At 43.9% G+C, this 22,792-nt stretch overlaps 1 protein-coding gene across 1 annotated transcript in view; it reads left to right on the top strand.

Moving 5' to 3' along the window:
• The window catches only part of uba7 (ubiquitin-like modifier activating enzyme 7), an 83,619-nt gene that overhangs the window by 17,391 nt on the left and 43,436 nt on the right, over positions 1–22,792 (top strand). The window contains exons 16-20 of the mRNA XM_024383013.2: positions 1,218–1,416; positions 15,147–15,221; positions 18,881–19,076; positions 19,171–19,262; positions 20,954–21,046. Coding sequence (XP_024238781.1) covers positions 1,218–1,416; positions 15,147–15,221; positions 18,881–19,076; positions 19,171–19,262; positions 20,954–21,046 — 655 coding nt within the window. The remainder of the gene's footprint in view (positions 1–1,217; positions 1,417–15,146; positions 15,222–18,880; positions 19,077–19,170; positions 19,263–20,953; positions 21,047–22,792) is intronic.

The following is a 22,792-nucleotide window of genomic DNA, read 5'->3' as shown; positions in this document are numbered from 1 at the left end:
CTGTCCGAGTAAGAGTCCATCAGCTGCTCCGGAGCCCTGTTAATCTGCCCCAGTAAGAGCCCATCAGCTGCTCCGGAGCCCTGTTAATCTGTCCCAGTAAGAGTCCATCAGCTGCTCCGGAGCCTTGTTAATCTGCCCCAGTAAGAGTCCATCAGCTGCTCCAAAACTCTGTTAATCTGCCCCAGTAAGAGTTCAGTTAAGACTCATGGCCTGCCTGTGTTTCTTTCCCAGGCTCAGTGTATTTTACTGAGATGTAATATAGGCCCCTTTAGTGATGGAAAAGCCCCCTGTCTCCTGTGGAGAGTAGTGTCCTCTGGAGACGAGCGCAGACCTCACAGAGCAGGCCCCACAGACTCAGCTGAAAATCACTCCAGCATCTCAGACTAACAGAGTAGGTGTAGGAGAGGATGGTGAGACTGTGTAACGCAGGATATATGCTGTGTTAACAGGAACCAGGCATACATGTGACTCAGGCTGGTAGATACTACCCATGGAGCTCTGCACACACTCCACACACCCTCCACACACCACACACACCACACACAATACACACCACCATCACTCCAAACACTTCCTTCCCCCTCAGATGCAGGGTGACCTCTGACCTTGGGCCAGTTTCAAAGGCAGCACCCCTAACCCCCTCTCACTTCTCAGTAACAATACTACCGACTGACTGACTGACTGTTCAGTGTTGTTCATCTTCCTGTTAAACAGACATTAGGAAGGGTGAATGAGTATATCTTGGGTTTGCCATGCACTGCCTCACCCATAGGAATCCCCTCAGAGTAGGTGTGATAACCTTAGACGAATGCAGGTAAAGGGCACAAGAGGATAGTTACAGTATGTGTCCATGTTTGACCGAAATAGGATCCAGAAACCAGTGTTGTTGAATGTGACATGGCTGCTCCTTCCACCACTGTTCAGGTGTTACACAATTACTGTTGGAATTTGAAAGCCGAGGCAGAACTCTCTCTCTCGATCTTCCAATGATAAACCCTGGGAGGGGGCGAGAGGAGTATGTTATGAGACCTTGATGGTTTAAATTCATTTTAAAGGCCAACTCATCCTGCCCACCCATCTTACATCATCCCTATTGGTTTCCTTTGCGTTTATGTTTTTAGTCTTTCTGGAGAAACATCGTCTTGAAGGAGATTACAAGAAGGTCCATTAGGGGAGAGGTCCAGGTCTAATGATGCTTATGCTATTGTTCCCTGCAGGGATGCTGCTGGTTTCCTGGAGCGCACCCTGAGTCGGGGGGAGGCGGAGGCTCTGGAGGTCCTGGAGTGTGTGTGGGGAGGTGTGGGGGGACAGCGGCCCCAAGGCTGGGAGGACTGTGTCGGGTGGGCCCGTCGCCAGTGGGAGACCCTCTACAACAACGACATCGCACAGCTGCTGCACTGTTTCCCCTCTGACCAGGTAAGAGTAACACAACACACACTGGAAAATCATTGGACATCCAGGGGCATCGCTCCTAAATCCCCAAACGTAAGGGTTTTCTTTAACATTGTTTATAAATTTGAACACTTGGTGGCACTATTGCTCACACACCTTGCCTGTTGAGGAATCTGCATATGATAGACAGATACTGGTATTAAGCCTGTCTTTTGATCTCTGTTACATTTGACAGTGTGCTCATACATGCTCAAGACATATGCCATATGTAGTGGCAAGTTTATATACAGCAAAATGTCCAATAATTAGAAATGGTTCCACATTTTCAGATACCCATTCTCATTTTTACCTTGTAAGACATAATCCAAGAATATATCACCCTAAGCTGTTTTTTAAGCATATTGAACACATCATGAACATATCATGGGATAGTTAGTATTTACCAACCCACTGATATGGTATCCTCAAAAATGTCTGTTGGGATCCATATAATATTCTGAGGCATATAGATTACAGAGTGACATCACATTACATGCTGTTATACCTGGGGGTGTCTAACCAAACACTCCCCTTGTGACCCATGGATCATATGGATTAACCTTTTTACAGGACACTGACAACTGGACCTGTCTGGCCTGGTCTGATAAACACTATCTCCCTTCTCTTGCTTCATATAATATGGGTCAATAAAAATTCCTCTGACCGAGACAACCGATTCCATTCCACTCATATCCTGTTTAAAGCCTTATTATTTTTGTCTGGAAGAAATGCATAGCATTTTTGCTCCAAGTCCCCTGAGATAAGCCCGTTTGGTATTGGACTCATTTAGCAGGAAAATGAGTCATTGTTAAACAATTGACCAGGCCGTGCCTCATGCTCTGAAGCACTCAAATTTCTGGGTTACAGTTCTGATGAGTGGCTGCATTACATCACCCAAAATATTGTAATGTATCGAAACAAAGAGAAAAGATCCCTTTGTGTTTGCATTAAGTCATGTAGTGTAACTTGTTATTCTGCAGTGGCACAAGCCGTATGAGAGTAGGAAGCTGGGTTTAGATGTATTAAAAGGACAGACATTTGTTGTTGGTTTCAGTAAAATGTTTGGGTTCCTGTTTTTCTTCCCCGTTTTCTCTCTGTTTTAAAAGGTCATTAGTACAGTTAGGCTGGCTGTGGTTTCTGTATCCTCCCAGAGAGTCGATTCTAACCATAGCTGCTTTCTGGGGAAGTGTGATAAGGCTAGTGTTGGTTAACTTCCACAAAATGTCAATGAGTGAAATACAATGTCCAACTGCCTTACCAGTAGGCTGAAATGCTTTTTGGGAAGAGAAATGCAAATCTATTTTACAGGCATGCGTTTTATGTTCCCCACCCCTTTACCAACAGAAACTGCCCTTATGCAGATTGAATGGTATTAAAGTTTGAGTAAGTTCAAATGTTGTCCACAAATGTACCAACATTTCTATTATACTGTATGTAAATAGTTTATGATTAGTGAATTACTTAATGTAGTTGTTTTGTTCGATACTTCCCCCTAGTCATAGGTTGCACCTCCGTCACTCGGTCGCGTCATGCCATTGTTAGGAACGTTCTCAAGCCCCCCTCTTACGGCTGCGCTATAGTGGAGCCCTAATGTCTTGATAAGCCCAGTCATTCTGGACAGGGGCTAGCGACTGTTAATTCTAAATGACAATATAATGCCTGGAAATATGATGACATAGTTAAAGTATTCAAATATTTTGTAAGAAAACAGCTTTTCTTGCATTATCATGTCGTCAAATTTACTTTAGACAAATGGCAAAATAAATGTACACATACATGTTATTCAATCATTGCACCCACACTAAGTCAGTTCTATTTGTGATGCTGAACGCGGTGCAAGTCCTGCATCTCCCATCTCCTCCTTGGTTTATAGAAGCGTATACCCACGTGCCTTCTCCTCATTGGTTATACTCACACGCGCGTCCGGTTTGCATTCTGGACCACAAAACATATTTGCTAGAAACATGATAGTGTTGTTAAACAAAGCAAAGAAATTGAACTTCAAAACGTGATGTAGTTTCATTTGAATTGGCAGCTGTTGTTGGTAAGACATTATTCTGCTACCTTCTGACATTACTTACTGGATCTTGAAGACGCCCCTAAGAAACCAGATACTCTTCTCTGTAGGGTAAAATGGTTGTAGATACCCCTCTCTTTAGGGTATATTGATGGTAGATACTCCTCTCTGTAGGGTAAAATGGTGGTAGATACCCCTCTCTTTAGGGTATATTGATGGTAGATACCCCTCTCTGTAGGGTAAAATGGTTGTAGATAACCCTCTCTGTAGGGAAAAATGGTGGTAGATACCCCTCTCTGTAGGGTATATTGATGGTAGATAACCCTCTCTGTAGGGTAAAATGGTTGTAGATAACCCTCTCTGTAGGGAAAAATGGTGGTAGATACCCCTCTCTGTAGGGTATATTGATGGTAGATAACCCTCTCTGTAGGGTAAAATGCTGGTAGATACCCCTCTCTGTAGGGTAAAATGCTGGTAGATACCCTCTCTGTAGGGTATATTGATGGTAGATAACCCTCTCTTTAGGGTATATTGATGGTAGATACCCCTCTCTGTAGGGTAAAATGGTGGTAGATACCCCTCTCTTTAGGGTATATTGATGGTAGATACCCCTCTCTGTAGGGTAAAATGGTTGTAGATAACCCTCTCTGTAGGGAAAAATGGTGGTAGATACCCCTCTCTGTAGGGTATATTGATGGTAGATAACCCTCTCTGTAGGGTAAAATGCTGGTAGATACCCCTCTCTGTAGGGTAAAATGCTGGTAGATACCCCTCTCTGTAGGGTATATTGATGGTAGATAACCCTCTCTGTAGGGTAAAATGCTGGTAGATACCCCTCTCTGTAGGGTATAATGCTGGTAGATACCCCTCTCTGTAGGGTATAATGGTTGTAGATACCCCTCTCTGTAGGGTAAAATGGTTGTAGATAACCCTCTCTGTAGGGTAAAATGGTTGTAGATACCCCTCTCTGTAGGGTAAAATGATGGTAGATACCCCTCTCTGTAGGGTATAATGATGGTAGAAACCCCTCTCTGTAGGGTAAAATGGTTGTAGATACCCTTCTCTGTAGGGTATAATGATGGTAGATACCCCTCTCTGTAGGGTATAATGATGGTAGATACCCCTCTCTGTAGGGTAAAATGCTGGTAGATAACCCTCTCTGTAGGGTATAATGCTGGTAGATACCCCTCTCTGTAGGGTATGATGATGGTAGATACCCCTCTCTGTAGGGTATAATGATGGTAGAAACCCCTCTCTGTAGGGTATAATGATGGTAGATACCCCTCTCTGTAGGGTATAATGATGGTAGATACCCCTCTCTGTAGGGTATAATGATGGTAGATACCCCTCTCTGTAGGGTAAAATGATGGTAGATACCCCTCTCTGTAGGGTATAATGATGGTAGATACCCCTCTCTGTAGGGTATAATGATGGTAGATACCCCTCTCTGTAGGGTAAAATGATGGTAGATACCCCTCTCTGTAGGGTAAAATGATGGTAGATACCCCTCTCTGTAGGGTAAAATGATGGTAGATACCCCTCTCTGTAGGGTAAAATGATGGTAGATACCCCTCTCTGTAGGGTATAATGCTGGTAGATACCCCTCTCTGTAGGGTATAATGATGGTAGATACCCCTCTCTGTAGGCTATTTTTTATTTATTTTTTATTTATCCATTATTTTACCAGGTAAGTTGACTGAGAACCGTGATGGTTCAATGGCCAGATTGGGAATTTAACCAGGACACCGTGGTTAACACCCCTACTCTTACGATCAGTGCCATGAGATCTTTAATGACATCAGAGAGTCAACGTTTAACGTCCCATCCGAAAGACAGCACCCTACACAGGGCAGTGTCCCCAATCATTGCCCTTGGGCATTGGGATATTTTTTAAAGAGTGCCTCCTACTGGCCATCCATCACCACTTCCAGCAGCATCTGTTCTCCAATCCAGGGACTGACCAGGACCAACCCTGCTTAGCTTCAGAATCAAGCAGTAGTATGCAGGGTGGTATGCAGATACCCCTCTCTGTAGGGTATAATGATGGCAGATACCCCTCTCTGTAGGGTATAATGATGGCAGATACCCCTCTCTGTAGGGTATAATGATGGCAGATACCCCTCTCTGTAGGGTATAATGATGGTAGGTACCCCTCTCTGTAGGGTATTATGATGGTATATACTAGAGGTCAACCGATTAATCGGAATGGCTGATTAATTACGGCCGATTTCAAGTTTTCATAATCGTAAATCTGTATTTTTGGACACCAATTTGGCCGATTTTTTTTATTTATATTTTTTTTACACTTTTATTTCATCTTTATTTAACTAGGCAAGTCAGTTAAGAACACATTCTTATTTTCAATGACAGCCTAGGAACAGTGGGTTAACTGCCTGATTCAGGGGCAGAACGAGAGATTTTTACCTTGTCAGCTCGGGGATTCAATCTTGCAACCTTACAGTTAACTTGGCCAATGCTCTAACCACCTTTCTCTCATTGCACTCCACGAGGAGCCTGCCTGTTATGCGAATGCAGTAAGCCAAGGTAAGTTGCTAGCTAGCATTAAACTTATCTTATAAAAAACAATCAATCAATCAATCAATCATAATCACTAGTTAACTACACATGGTTGATGATATTACTAGTTTTTCTAGCGTGTCCTGCGTTGCATATAATCGATGCGGTGAGTATTCGTGAAAAAGGACTGTCCTTGCTCCAGTGTGTACCTAACCATAAACATCAATGCCTTTCTTAAAATCAATACACAGAAGTATATATTTTTAAACCTGAATATTTAGCTAAAAGAAATCCAGGTTAGCAGGCAATATTAACCAGGTGAAATTGTGTCACTTCTCTTGCGTTCATTGCACGCAGAGTCAGGGTATATGCAACAGTTTGGGCCGCCTAATTTTCCAGAATTGTATATAATTATGACATAAAATTGACGGTTGTGCGATGTAACAGGAATATTTAGACTTATGGATGCCACCCGTTAGATAAAATACTGAACGGTTCCGTATTTCACTGAAAGCATAAACATCTTGTTTTCGAGATGATAGTTTCCGGATTCGACCATATTAATGACCTAAGGCTCGTATTTCTGTGTGTTATTATGTTATAATTAAGTCTATGATTTGATAGAGCAGTCTGACTGAGCGATGGTAGGCACCAGCAGGCTCATAAGCATTCATTCAAACGGCACTTTCGTGCGTTTTGCCAGCAGCTCTTTGCTGTGTTTCAAGCATTGTGCTGTTTATGACTTCAATCTTATCAACTCCCGATATTCTTCTGGTGTTATCGATGTGAAATGGCTAGCTAGTTAGCGGGGTGCGCGCTAATAGCGTTTCAAACTTCACTCGCTCTGAGACTTGGAGTAGTTGTTCCCCTTGCTCTGCATGGGTAATGCTGCTTCGAGGGTGGCTGTTGTGTTTGTGTTCCTGGTTCGAGCCCAGGTAGAAGCGAGGTAAGGGACGGAAGCTATACTGTTACACTGGCAATACTAAAGTGCCTATAAGAACATCCAATAGTCAATGGTATATGAAATACAAATTGTATAGAGAGAAATAGTCCTATAATTCCTATAATAACTAAAACCTAAAACTTCTTACCTGGGAATATTGAAGACTCATGTTAAAGGAACCACCAGCTTTCATATGTTCTCATGTTCTGAGCAAGGAACTTAAACGTTAGCTTTCTTACATGGCACATATTGCACTTTTACTTTCTTCTCCAACAAACACTTTGTTTTTGCATTATTTAAATCAAATTGAACATGTTTCATTATTTATTTGAGGCTAAGTTAAAATAAGTGTTCATTCAGTATTTTTGTAATTGTCATTATTACAAATACATTTAAAAAAACGTCAGATTAATCAGTATCAGCTTTTTTTCCGTCTTCCAATAATCGGTATTGGTATCAGCGTTCAAAAATCACAATCGGTCGACCTCTAGTAGATACCCCTCTCTGTAGGGTATAATGATGGTAGATAACCCTCTCTGTAGGGTATAATGATGGTAGGTACCCCTCTCTGTAGGGTATAATGATGGTAGGTACCCCTCTCTGTAGGGTATAATGATGGCAGATTACCCTGAGCTGCTATAAGAAGTGCCCCCTGCAGGTAGACTGATTTGAGATCATACTCAGTGATAAGTCCCTCTCTCCCAGCTGGAGGGGGAAAGCCCATTTGTTGTAGGCCTTTTGGTAGAGTGTTGGGACTATTGGTAGACTATTGGCAGACTGTTGGGAGTGTTGGTAGACTGTTGGGAGTGTTGGTAGACTGTTATGAGTGTTGGGAGTTTTTGTATAGTGTTGGGACTTTTGGTAGACTTTTGGTAGACTGTTGGAAGACTTGGTAGACTGTTGGGACTATTGGTAGACTGTTGGGTGATTGTTGGTAGACTGTTGGGTGATTGTTGGTAGGCTGTTGGGACTGTTGGTAGATGGTTGGTAGACTGTTGGGAGTGTTGGTAGACTGTTATGAGTGTTGGTAGACTGTTATGAGTGTTGGGAGTTTTGGTAGGCTGTTGGGACTTTTGGTAGGCTGTTGGGACTGTTGGTAGACTGTTGGGAGATTGTTGGTAGACTGTTGGGAGTGTTGGTAGACTGTTATGAGTGTTGGGCGTTTTTGTAGAGTGTTGGGACTGTTGGAAGACTTTTGGTAGACTGTTGGGACTTGGTAGACTGTTGGGTGATTGTTGGTAGACTGTTGGGTGATTGTTGGTAGGCTGTTGGGACTGTTGGTAGACTGTTGAGACTGTTGGTAGACTGTTGGGACTATTGGTAGACTATTGGGACTGTTGGTAGACTGTTGGGACTGTTGGTAGACTGTTTAGACTGTTGGTAGACTGTTTAGCCTTTTGGGACTATTGGTAGACTGTTGGGACTATTGGTAGACTGTTGTGACTTGGTAGACTTTTGGGACTGTTGGTAGACTGTTGGGACTGTTGGTAGACTGTTGTGACTTTTGGGACTGTTTAGACTGTTGTGACTGTTGGTAGACTGTTGGGACTGTTGGTAGACTGTTGGGACTGTTTAGACTATTGGTAGACTGTTTAGACTGTTGTGACTGTTGGTAGACTGTTTAGACTGTTGTGGCTGTTGGTAGACTGTTTAGACTGTTGTGACTGTTGGTAGACTATTGGTAGACTATTGGTAGACTGTTGTGACTATTGGTAGACTGTTGTGACTATTGGTAGACTATTGTGACTGTTGGGACTAGTGGTAGACTGTTGTGACTGTTGGTAGACTGTTGGGACTTTTGGTAGACTGTTGGGACTATTGGTAGGCTGTTTAGACTGTTGTGACTGTTGGTACACTGTTGGGACTTTTGGTAGACCGCCACACCGGCGATCAGGATTCATGAAGACAGTCAAATTCCATGTGACCGTTTAGTCACAGTAATTAGGCTTCTCCAAATTCTGATGCTGCTGGTCATTAGTAGCCTAACAAACTTCTAACTGCCTGGTACTCAGCACTCTATTGTCCCTCTAATCACTCTGACATCAATGCAAATGTATCCTAAAATCTAATCAAACACTTCGTGAGAGCATTCTGTAGGCTATGCAATTGTTTGAGAAAACAGAGTGATGGCCTCTATTGAGCTCTCGAGTGGCGCAGCTGTCTAAGGCACTGCATCTCAGTGCCAGAGGCGGCACTACAGACCCTGTTTCAATTCCAGGCTGTATCACAACCGGCTGGGATTGGGAGTCCCATAGGGCGGCGCACAATTGGCCCAGCGTCGGCCGGGGTAGGCCGTCATTGTAAATAAGACTTTGTTCTTAACTGACTTGCCTAGTTAAATGAAAAAGAGGAAGATCCCATCAGCTTTCTATAGGCTACACCTACTATATACTTTTCTCAACTTTCCTAATATTAAGAACATTGCTTCCCTTTACAACTGTACAGCCTACCTGGCTGGTATGAAAATGAACCACGGGAGAAGCGTTCTCCATTCGCTATGTACAGTTGAAGTCGGATGTTTACATACACTTAGTTTGGAGTCATTAAAACTCATTTTTCAACCACTCCACAAATTTCTTGTTAAAACAAACTATACTTTTGGCAAGTCGGTTAGGACATCAACTTTGTGTCTGACACAAGTAATTTTTCCAACAATTGTTTACAGACAGATTATTTCACGTATAATTCACTGTATCACAATTCCAGTGGGTCAGAAGTTTACATACACTAAGTTGACTGTGCCTTTAAACAGCTTGGAACATTCCAGAAAATGATGTCATGGTTTTAGAAGCTTCTGATAGACTAATTGACATAATTTGAGTCAATTGGAGGTGTTCCTGTGGATGTATTTCAAGGCCTACCTTCAAACTCAGTGCCTCTTTGCATGACATCATGGGAAAATCAAAAGAAATCAGCCAAGACCTCAGAAAAAAATGGGAGACCTCAACAAGTCTGGTTCATCATTGGGAGCAATTTCCAAATTCCTGAAGGAACCACGTTCATCTGTACAAACAACAGTACGCAACTATAAACACCATGGGACCACGCTGCCGTCATACCGCTCAGGAAGGAGACGTGTTTTGTCTCCTAGAGATGAAGGTACTTTGGTGCGAAATGTGCAATTCAATCCCAGAACAACAGCAAAGGGCCTTGTGAAGATGCTGGAGGAAACCGGTACAAAAGTATCTATATCCACAGTAAAACGAGTCCTATATCGACATAACATGAAAGGCCGCTCAGCAAGGAAGAAGCCACTGCTCCAGAACCGCCACAAAAAAGCCAGACTACGGTTTGCAACTGCACATGGGGACAAATATTGTACTTTTTGGAGAAATGTCCTCTGGTCTGATGAAATAAAAATAGAACTGTTTGGCCACAATAACCATCGTTATGTTTGGAGGAAGAAGGGGGAGGCTTGCAAGCCGAAGAACATCATCCCAACCATGAAGCACGGGGGTGGCAGCATCATGTTGTGGGGATGCTTTGCTGCAGGAGGGACTGATGCACTTCACAAAATAGATGGCATCACGAGGGAGGAAAATTGGATATATTGAAGCAACATCTCAAGACATCAGTCAGGAAGTTAAAGGTTGGTCACAAATGGGTCTTCCAAATGGACAATGACCCCAAGCATACTTCCAAAGTTGTGGCAAAATGGCTTAAGGACAACAAAGTCAAGGTATTGGAGTGGCCATCACAAAGCCCTGACCTCAATGCTATAGAAAATGGGTTGGCAAGCGTGTGCGAGCAAGGAGGCCTACAAACCTGACTCGGTTACTCCAACTCTGTCAGGAGGAATGAGCCAAAATTCACCCAACTTATTGTGGGAAGCTTGTGGAAGGCTACCCGAAACATTTGACCCAAGTTAAACAATTTAAAGGCAATGCTTCCAAATACTAATTGAGTGTATGTAAACTTCTGACCCACTAGGAATGTGATGAAAGAAGTAAAACCTAAAATAAATCATCATCTCTACTATTATTCTGACATTTCACATTACTTAAATGACGTGTTGATCCTAACTGACCTAAAACAGGGACGTTTTACTTGGATTAAATGTCAGGAATTGTGAAAAAACTGAGTTTAAATGAATTTGGCTAAGGTGTATGTAAACTTCCGACTTCAACTGTAAGTGTGTAGATGACTTGTCCATTTTCCCCTGCCCCTGTTTCCAGACAGGTACATGATAATGGTCCATTCTAAGTCAAAACTAATTTCACATATATATTTTTTTGTATATGTAAAGACAAGATTAAATCAAGAATAGTCTGATGGGTGACAATATTAGCCTGTCACTTGTATCAATCACAAGTTATGCCTTTTTTGATTACTTTTTCAAATCATAGTCGCACACCTCACCTCAGGCCCACATGCCTGTATGTTTTGATAAGGTTTGTATCACAACTAAAGTGGCCAAATAACTACTTTAAATGAAGCACATGAAACCGCTTTACAAGGGGTGTAGAGCCTAACTGGCATACATAAGCAGTGTGTGGAGTTTCAAGTTTGGGGAAGATAATCACATGCATAATCGCATTTGTGGTCACTTTTGATAATGGAACATTCGCTCATATAGCCTACTGTAGTGTCCGCATTGCTGCGCTTATAATATGAAGAAATAGCCTAATAGTTTATCAACGTTGTGTAAAAAAGTTTTTTTGATGCTAGTGGTTGTATTAATTTGGGATCTATCGCATCACATGACTGTCCCAGACTATGTTTGGAATATGTGTTTCTCGAACAGAATAGAACAGGTCAACTTTTGTATGGGGGATAGTAGATTGACATAGACTAGTGCTTTTGCTGTTCGTTAGTCCTACTCATCTTGTTGGCTGACGAAATGTAAATGTGGACAGTTCTTCCAATATCTTCAATGTGCAACTAGGAATTGGATAAGGATGCACGTCCCCGATGTGTCTGTCTTCACTTGTAAAAGACCAGATCATTTGATGAAGAGCCATGTGAGTGAGAGGTGCTTCGGAGCAAACAGGACTCAGGGAGAAGGGAATTATAATTAATATATTTAGCCCAAAGACATTTTGTTAGGAGGCATTACGGAGACACACAAAGGGGATGCCGCTGTGAATTCAAGGCATTATCAAGTGCTTGTCAAATTGTGAATGAGACTGATGAAGTGTGTACAGCCTGCGCAAAAAAACAATGCCATGGAATTCTAAACTAATTTTGTCTGCTAAATGAACTAGTGTATCCCACAACTATATGGCATAGCTAGATCAGGACCTGACATAAAGACAACTCAGAGTATGTTATTCTGTTCTTCTGAAATACACTACATTTTCTTCCTATCATACTTCTTTAGACCTGTCTAAAATAATAATGACTTTATTGTGAAGGTGTAGGCTATATTACATAGATTTGTTAGACTTATTTAAAATGTAGAGGTTCCAAAGGTCTGCATCAGTGGCTTGTAGGAAGCCAGGAGATGCTAAATGTTTTTATGTTAATTAACAGTTTATTACCGTGAGACCGGCAGTTATTTGCTTGACAATCACCGGCTGATTATTGTTGTGACCACCACAGCCCTAGTTGGGACTATTGGGACTGTTGGAAGAGTGTTGGTAGACTGTTGCCAATGTTGGTAGACTGTTGGGACTGTTTAGACTGTCAAGACTGTTGGCAATGTTGGTAGACTGTTGGGACCGTTTAGACTGTCGAGACTGTTGGCAATGTTGGTAGACTGTTGGGACTGTTGAGACTGTTGGCAATGTTGGTAGACTGTTGGGACTGTTTAGACTGTTGGGACTGTTGAGACTGTTGGCAATGTTGGTAGACTGTTGGGACTGTTGAGACTGTTGGCAATGTTGGTAGACTGTTGGGACTGTTTAGACTGTTGAGACTGTTGGCAATGTTGGTAGACTGTTGGGACTGTTGAGACTGTTGGCAATGTTGGTAGACTGTTGGGACTGTTTAGACTGTTGGGACTGTTGAGACTGTTGGCAATGTTGGTAGACTGTTGGGACTGTTTAGACTGTTTAGACTGTTTGGGACTGTTTAGACTGTTGGGACTGTTTAGACTGTTGGGACTGTTTAGACTGTTGGGACTGTTTAGACTGTTGGGACTGTTTAGACTGTTGGGACTGTTTAGACTGTTGAGACTGTTGGGACTGTTGGGACTGTTTAGACTGTTGGGACTGTTGGGACTGTTTAGACTGTTGGGACTGTTTAGACTGTTTAGACTGTTGGGACTGGACTGTTGGGACTGGGACTGTTTAGACTGTTGGGACTGTTTAGATTGTTGGGACTGTTTAGACTGTTGCCAATGTTGGTAGACTGTTGGGACTGTTTAGACTGTCAAGACTGTTGGCAATGTTGGTAGACTGTTGGGACCGTTTAGACTGTCGAGACTGTTGGCAATGTTGGTAGACTGTTGGGACTGTTGAGACTGTTGGCAATGTTGGTACACTGTTGGGACTGTTTAGACTGTTGGGACTGTTGAGACTGTTGGCAATGTTGGTAGACTGTTGGGACTGTTGAGACTGTTGGCACTGTTGAGACTGTTGGCAATGTTGGTAGACTGTTGGGACTGTTGAGACTGTTGGCAATGTTGGTAGACTGTTGGGACTGTTTAGACTGTTGGGACTGTTGGTAGACTGTTGGGACTGTTTAGACTGTTGGGACTGTTGAGACTGTTGGCAATGTTGGTAGACTGTTGGGACTGTTTAGACTGTTGGGACTGTTTAGACTATTTAGACTGTTGGGACTGTTTAGACTGTTGGGACTGTTTAGACTGTTGGGACTGTTGGGACTGTTTAGACTGTTGGGACTGTTTAGATTGTTGGGACTGTTTAGACTGTTGCCAATGTTGGGACTGTTGGTCAAGACAATGTTGGGACTGTTGGGACTGTTTAGACTGTCAAGACTGTTGGCAATGTTGGTAGACTGTTGGGACCGTTTAGACTGTCGAGACTGTTGGCAATGTTGGTAGACTGTTGGGACTGTTGAGACTGTTGGCAATGTTGGTACACTGTTGGGACTGTTTAGACTGTTGGGACTGTTGAGACTGTTGGCAATGTTGGTAGACTGTTGGGACTGTTGAGACTGTTGGCACTGTTGAGACTGTTGGCAATGTTGGTAGACTGTTGGGACTGTTTAGACTGTTGGGACTGTTGAGACTGTTGGCAATGTTGGTAGACTGTTGGGACTGTTGAGACTGTTGGCAATGTTGGTAGACTGTTGGGACTGTTTAGACTGTTGGGACTGTTGAGACTGTTGGCAATGTTGGTAGACTGTTGGGACTGTTTAGACTGTTGGGACTGTTTAGACTATTTAGACTGTTGGGACTGTTTAGACTGTTGGGACTGTTTAGACTGAGACTGTTGGGACTGTTTAGACTGTTGGGACTGTTTAGACTGTTTGAGACTGTTGGGACTGTTTAGACTGTTGGGGGACTGTTGGGACTGTTTAGACTATTGGGACTGTTTAGATTGTTGGGACTGTTTAGACTGTTTAGACTGTTGGGACTGTTTAGACTGTTGGGACTGTTTAGACTGTTTAGACTGGTGGGACTGTTTAGACTGTTGGGACTGTTGGGACTGTTGGGACTGTTTAGACTGTTGGGACTGTTTAGACTGTTGGGACTGTTTAGACTGTTTGGACTGTTGGGACTGTTGGCTATTTTTGTTTGTTTTTTTGTAACCTTTATTTAACTAGGCAAGTCAGTTGGGAACAAATTCTTATTTACAATGACGGCCCACACCGGCCAAACCAGGACGACGCTGGGCCAATTGTGCGCCGCCCTATTTGACTCCCAATCACGGACGGTTGTGATACAGCCTGGATACGAACCAGGGTGTCTGTAGTGACGTCGCTAGCACTGACATGCAGTGCCTTAGACTGCTGCACCACTCGGGATCAAAGCTCTCAGGCTCCTCTGTTCTTCTTTTATCAGGACAACAAATGGTGTGGTCAACACAACTGTCTCTCTGTCTGCCTGCATGGCCTCTGGGAATGTGTCAGATAATGACCCAGGGAAAGTATTATATTAGAATGTGATTGTCATTCATATACCAAGCACAAGGACACATCCCTTTCCATATTTACTCTGTGGTTATGAAGATATCATATAATCCCATGATCATCTAGGTAGTGATGTATATTTCCTATGGATTGGTGTGGACAGTCTCAAGACTCCCTTTGCTTTGAATACCGTCATTGTATTGGTTAATTATTGATTGATTGATTTAATTTAATATTCACTCTTTGTTTGTGTTTTCTCAGTTGACGAGGTCAGGTCTGCCTTTCTGGTCTGGAGCAAAGAGATGTCCCCATCCCTTGACCTTTGACCCCAGCAATGTAAGTTTTACACAACCTACTGTATCTCTCCTCAGTCTCAGACACACACAGTGCACTGCAGTTGTCTCATTTGCCTGTCGAACCGGTCAGCGGGAATGATTTGAAATGTCATTATCTTAGCTGATAACACACCCCTCACATTCTCTCTGGTTGTATATTGGATTGGTTCTTATCTAACCTGTGAGACCCACTTACCTTCTGCTGCTGACAAAGCAAGGTGGATAAAATCTACCCCAACATTACGTACACATATACGCCCACACGTGCATGCACACACACACACACACACACACACACACACACACACACACACACACACACACACACACACACACACACACACACACACACACACACACACACACACACACACACACAGGCACACACAATGGAGCTATAGAGGTGAAAAATCGTTTTCTCCTCTCTGTTCTCTCCTCTTTGTTCCCCTCCTCTCTGTTCTCACCTCTTTGTTTCCCTCCTCTCTGTTTCCCTCCTCCATGTTCTCTCCTCTCTGTTCCCTCCTCTCTGTTCCCCTCCACTCTGTTCCCCTCCACTCTGTTCCCCTCCACTCTGTTCCCCTCCACTCTGTTCCCCTCCTCTCTGTTCCCCTCCTCTCTGTTCCCCTCCACTCTGTTCTGTTCTCCTCTCTGTTCCCCTCCTCTCTGTTCCCTCCTCTGTTCTCTCCTCTCTGTTCCCCTCCACTCTGTTCCCCTCCACTCTGTTCTCTCCTCTCTGTTCCCCTCCACTCTGTTCTCTCCTCTCTGTTCCCCTCCACTCTGTTCTCTCCTCTCTGTTCTCTCCTCTCTGTTCCCCTCCACTCTGTTCTCTCTCTCCTCCTCTCTGTTCTCTCCTCTCTGTTCCCCTCCACTCTGTTCTCTCCTCTCTGTTCTCTCCTCTCTGTTCCCCACCTCTTTGTTCACCTCCTCTTTTATCTCTCCTCTCTGTTCCCCTCCTCTCTGTTCCCCTCCTCTCTGTTCTCCTCTCTGTTCTCTCCTTTCTGTTCTCTCTTCTCTGTTCTTGCCTCTCTGTTCTCTCTTCTCTGTTCTCTCTTCTCTGTTCTTGCCTCTCTGTTCTCTCTTCTCTGTTCTCTCTTCTCTGTTCTCGCCTCTCTGTTCTCTCCTCTCTGTTCTCTCCTCTCTGTTCTCTCTTCTCTGTTCTTGCCTCTCTGTTCTCTCCTCTCTGTTCTATCCTCTCTGTTCTATCCTCTCTGTTCTCTCTTCTCTGTTCTTGCCTCTCTGTTCTCTCCTCTCTGTTCTTGCCTCTCTGTTCTCTCCTCTCCGTTCTCTCCTTTCTGTTCTCGCCTCTCTGTTCTCTCCTCTCCGTTCTCTCCTTTCTGTTCTCTCCTCTCGGTTCCCCACCTTTCTATTCTCTCCTCTCTGTTCTCTCCTCTCCTCTCCATCCTCTCCTTTCTGTTTTCTCATCTCGGTTCCCCGCCTCTTTGTTCCCCTCCTCTCTGTTCTCTCCTCTATGTTCTCTCCTCTCTGTTCTCTCTTCTCTGTTCCCCTCCTCTCTGTTCTCTCTTCTCTGTTCCCCTCCTCTCTGTTCTCTCCTCTCTCTTTTCTACTCTCTGTTATCTCCTCTCTGTTCCCCTCCTCTCTGTTCCCCTCCTCTCTGTTCTCTCCTCTCTGTTTTCTATTCTCTGTTATCTCCTCTCTGTTCCCCTCCTCTCTGTTCCCCTCCTCTCTGTTCCCCTCCTCTCTGTTCCCCTCCTCTCTGTTCTCTCCTCTCTGTTTTCTACTCTCTGTTATCTCCTCTCTGTTCCCCTCCACTCTGTTCTCTCCTCTCTGTTCTCTCCTCTCTGTTCCCCTCCACTCTGTTCCCCTCCACTCTGTTCTCTCCTCTCTGTTCTCTCCTCTCTGTTATCTCCTCTCTGTTCTCTCCTCTCTGTTCTCTCCTCTCTGTTTTCTACTCTCTGTTATCTCCTCTCTGTTCCCCTCCACTCTGTTCTCTCCTCTCTGTTCTCTCCTCTCTGTTCCCCTCCACTCTGTTCCCCTCCTCTCTGTTCCCCTCCTCTCTGTTCTCTCCTCTGTTTTCTACTCTCTGTTATCTCCTCTCTGTTCCCCTCCACTCTGTTCTCTCCTCTCTGTTCTCTTCTCTCTGTTCTCTCCTCTCTGTTCCCCTCCACTCTGTTCTCTCCTCTCTGTTTTCTACTCTCTGTTTTCTCTTCTCTGTTCCCCTCCTCTCTGTTCCCCTCCTCTCTGTTCTCTCCTCTCTATTTTCTACTCTCTGTTATCTCCTCTCTGTTACCCTCCTCTCCTGGTATGAGGGGTTGTCTCCTCACCTGTCCTCAGGTCTGGGCCTGCAGCTCTCACAGGCAGACAATAGGACAACAACAATGTTCTTTAGGAATGCCTCTTATCAACACACTCAATAAACCCACTGACTGCTTCTAGAGCATAGAGCCTATTCATGGACTGTTGAATGCCATTTAGTAGCAGTTGTAAATCAGTGGAACCACCCTATGAATCTTTCATAGTCCTCTGATGTATTCAATGGTAGACATTACTATTTAAAACTACATGATGAATCACAAGGGGGTTTGTTGGTCACCGATGGGAGGTTTTAAACTGATGTAAATTGCGATTGTTTTCTTACTTGTTTTCTGCCTTGACAAGGGGCAGGTAGCCTAGCTTTTAGAGCCTTGGCCAGTAACCGGAAGGTTGCTGGTTTGAATACCCGAGCTGACAAAGTGAAAAATCTGTTGATATACCCTTGAGCAAGGAACTTAACCTTAATTTGCTCCAGCCAGGGTTGCCACACTACTACTACTGACCTTGTAAAGCAACACATTTCACTGCACCTATCTGGTGTATGTGACAATAAAACATATTTATATTTTTTGGTTAAGTCCAGAGGGTTTTCTCCTTTGGTAACTACTGGGTGACTCTGCTGATAGCTCATATAACCCAGTCATCATGTGGTGGACATATTGCATGAGCAGAGTTGGAGATTACATGTAATCCAATTACCAAAAACTCTAACTGTAATCAGTTAGGTTACCAGCAAAAATATTCTAATCAGATTACAGATATTTTTGAAAAAACAGATGATTACTTCTTGGATTACTTTTAAATTCAGAACAATGTTTGCCAGAAAATATACTATGACACCTTTCTGATTTCTCAATGATTTTCAAGTCAGCATTGAAAAACGGCACAAGTTTAAGTTTGTTCCACCTGAGCGAGTCTGACCACAAGTCACAGACCACTATGATGACACACCAAATGTGTTTGATGAATCCTTTTTGTCTTCTTCTAATGCCTCTGGCGGGGAAAGTAATCCAAAAGTAACTGAAAGTAATCAGATTGTGCTACTGATTTTGAGTAATCTAAAAGTTACGTTACTGGTCACAATTTTATACCGCTAACTAGTAACTGTAACAGATTACATTTAGAAAGGAACCTACCCAACTCTATCCATGATGAACATCCTGTCAGATATTAACATTTTCCATAGCTTTAGCTCCTCGCGTGCAACTGGTAGGAAGTGGTCTTTGTACCACCCCTAATATGGCCAAAGTGGATTTGTGGGTTTTGTTTGAGTTAGCAGCATGTGTGTAATGTAATTATTTATTTTACCTCAGCAGGTCTGGTTCTGACTGTTGAGATGGAGAGGTGGGGGGTCATTAACAGTTTGTGTTATCTTGTCATGTATTGTAGACCACCCATATGGACTATGTGGTGGCAGCAGCCAACCTCTATGGGCAGATCTATGGGATTGTGGGTACACGAGACAGCTCTGCAATCAGGAGCATCCTAGAGACGGTCCACATACCTGCCTTCACCCCCAAGTCTACCGTCAAGATCCATCTCACTGACAAGGAGATGGAGGAGGAGAGGGAGAGTGGACATTTGGGTGAGTAAACTGTCCATTTATCTACTGTATGTTGTGTTATAAGCCTGTTTCTCAGGCCTTTGTGTTACTCTGTATTTCTGTTCCATTTGACCAGACACAGGCCGACTGGAGGAGTTGCAGAAGAAACTGTCCTCTCCTCCAGTGAACAGTGCAGCCCTGCAGATGCACCCCATTGACTTTGAGAAGGTAATAAGAGCCCAGCGCCATGCTCGCCATATCTCCACTGGCAACACTGCATAGTGCTAGGGGCCACACAGAGAGCAGGGGTCCATGTTGAACTCTATATGGGGCAACAACAAAAAATAGCAGTTTGGTCTTTGGGTCCTCAGTGACCCTTGTCTGTACTAGTCCCTAACGGGATACACACTGCAGTGGCTCAGTGTCAAAGGAAACAGGGCTGTCCTGTGTTCTGGGTCCTCTCTGTTGCACTGCTACTGTAAGGGGTAGTATTTTAGAGAGTGCATATCTTGTTATTAACAGCTTTCAGAACAGTGTTGAATAAACAGTCTACGGAACAGTGGTGAATAAACAGTCTACGGAACAGTGGTGAATAAACAGTCTACAGAACAGTGGTGAATAAACAGTCTACGGAACAGTGGTGAATAAACAGTCTACGGAACAGTGGTGAATAAACAGTCTACGGAACAGTGGTGAATAAACAGTCTACAGAACAGTGGTGAATAAACAGTCTACGGAACAGTGGTGAATAAACAGTCTACGGAACAGTGGTGAATAAACAGTCTACAGAACAGTGGTGAATAAACAGTCTACAGAACAGTGGTGAATAAACAGTCTACAGAACAGTGGTGAATAAACAGTCTACAGAGACTAGGCCTGAGGACCTCTAGCTCTGTTTGTGGGGCTGTAGGGTCCCCATCTCACATGGTCTACCACCACCATGTCACCCAGCCCTGTGAAGCAGCACACTCACACAGCCCCGAGGGCAAAAGTTCCTCCATAACACTTCCATTGTACAGCCAGTCACTGTCATGCAGTGGAACTGGAGCCTCTCTCTCTCCTCTCTCTCACTCCCCCGCCTCATCTATCCATCATTAAAGGAGGTTTGGAGCTGTGTAGTACAGATGACTGATTAGTGTGGCTGGCGAAGTGTGTAGGGTGGCTGGTGAAGTGTGTAGGGTGGCTGGTGAAGTGTGTAGGGTGGCTGGTGAAGTGTGTAGGGTGGCTGGTGAAGTGTGTAGGGTGGCTGAGGTAAGACGGGTATTAGATGTCACCTTGCCTTGGATGTGACTGAGACCCTCCTCCTCGTCCACCTCCTCATCCTCCTCGTCCACCTCCTCATCCTCCTTGTCCACATCCTCCACCTACTCTCTACCTCTGCTAACTGGACAGGTCATGCTACAGATGCCTGGCATGTGAGGAAACGGATTCCGGCAGTATCGGGTTGCCAGGTGAGACTACCTCATGAACCCTCCAGCTGCCCCTGACTGTTTGTCGCCCTCTTTGTAGGGCCGTGCTGGCTGAGGTGTGAGCTCATAGACAGTGTCGCTAACAGGGGAATCTGATTTCCACTACATGGCAGAGGGGTGATCAGTCATGTACTAGTGTAATTAAAGTGACACAGACACAAAGGCCTTAGAGCTCAAAGCAGACGAACCACGGCATCACATCACTGACTCATTTGGCTTTAATAGACAAGGAAGTGCTGAGAAGTAATTCTGGCCTGGAATCAGTTGATCTCATCTTCATCTCACAGCTGTTGATGTAATGTATGTCAGAATGTTTCTCCATTTGTCTCCTCTTCAGAACCATGTTGCTCCTGTGGCAGGTGTTCCCTGAAAATATAACAATCTAGTGGTCTTTGGATTTTAACGGTTAATGCATTCATGTATTATAAAGAGGATCAATTGTGTTTACAGGATGATGATAATAACTTCCACATAGACTACATAGTGGCTGCCTCTAACTTGAGGGCAGAGAACTACGACATCCCAACAGCTGATCGTCACAAGGTTAGAATCTTCATTGTTTTCTTCTATCACAGCGACACAACAGAGAGTGAGAGAAAGAGATTTCCCAGTATCTCAAAAGATTTTTGAGATTTGTTTTTCTGTCCTTGTGGGGAACAAACAATTAATTCCCATTTTAAATCCAATTTTCCCTAACCCCTAACTCTAACCCTAACTCCTAACCCCCAACTCATAAACCCAAACTCTAACCCCTAACTCCTAACCCCTAACTCCTAACCCCTAACTATAACCCTAACTCCTAACCCCCAACTCATAAACCCTAACTCTAACCCCCAACTCATAAACCCTAACTCTAACCCAAACTCCTAACCCCTAACTCGAACCCCTAACCCCTAACTCTAACCCTAACTCCTAACCCCCAACTCATAAACCCAAACTCTAACCCCTAACTCCTAACTCTAACCCTAACTCCTAACCCCTAACTCCTAACCCCTAACTCCTAACCCCTAACCCTAACTCCTAACCCCTAACTCTAACCCCCAACTCATAAACTCTAACTATAACCCTAACTCCTAACCCCTAACTATAACCCTAACTCCTAACCCCTAACTCATAAACCCTAACCCAAACTCCTAACTATAACCCTAACTCCTAACCCCTAACTCATAAACCCTAACCCAAACTCCTAACTATAACCCTAACTCCTAACCCCTAACTCTAACCCTAACTCCTAACCACGAAATCTAACCATAACCCCTAACCCTAACCCCTAACTCTAACCCTAACCCCTAACTCCTAACCCTAACTCCTAACCTCTAACCCTAACTCCTAACCCCTAACTCTAACCCTAACTCCTAACCTCTAACCCTAACTTCTAACCTCTAACCCTAACTCCTAAATCTATCCCGAACTCCTAACTCTAACCATAACTCCTAACCTCTAACCCTAACCCCTAACTCTAACCCTAACCCCTAACTCTAACTCCTAGCCCCTAACTCTAACCCTAACTCCTAACCTCTAACCCTAACTCCTAACCCTAACTCCTAAATCTATCCCGAACTCCTAACTCTAATCATAACTCCTAACCCTAACACCTAACTCTAACCCTAACCCCTAACTCTAACCCTAACTCCTAACCCCTAAATCTAACCGTAACTCCTAACCCCTAACTTTACCCCTAACTCCTATCTCTAACCCTAACTCCTATCTCTAACTCCTAACCACTAACTCCTAACCCCTAACTCCTATCTCTAACCCTAACTCCTAACCCGTAACTCTGACCCTAACTCCTATCTCTAACCCTAACTCCTAACCCCTAACCCTACCCCTAACTCCTATCTCTAACCCTAACTCCTAACCCCTAACTCTAACCCTAACTCCTAACCACGAAATCTAACCATAACCCTAACTCTAACCTAACCCTAACTCTAACCCTAACCCTAACTCCTAACCCTAACTCCTAACCCCTAACCCTAACCCTAACTCCTAACCTCTAACCCTAACTCCTAACCCTAACTCTAACCCTAACTCCTAACCTCTAACCCTAACTTCTAACCTCTAACCCTAACTCCTAAATCTAACCCTAACTCCTAACTCTGACCCTAACTCCTATCTCTAACCCTAACCCCTAACTCTAACCCTAACTCCTAACCCCTAACTATAACCCTAACTCTAACCCCTAACTCTAACCCTAACACCGAACTCTAACCCTAACTCTAACCCCTAACTCTAACCCTAGCTCTTAACCCCTAACTCTAACCCTAACTCTTTTCTCTAACCCTAACCCCT

Source organism: Oncorhynchus tshawytscha, linkage group LG02 (genome assembly GCF_018296145.1).
Source record: "Oncorhynchus tshawytscha isolate Ot180627B linkage group LG02, Otsh_v2.0, whole genome shotgun sequence".
NCBI classification, from domain to species: domain Eukaryota; kingdom Metazoa; phylum Chordata; class Actinopteri; order Salmoniformes; family Salmonidae; genus Oncorhynchus; species Oncorhynchus tshawytscha.
This window is presented reverse-complemented; position numbering and strand designations above follow the sequence as displayed.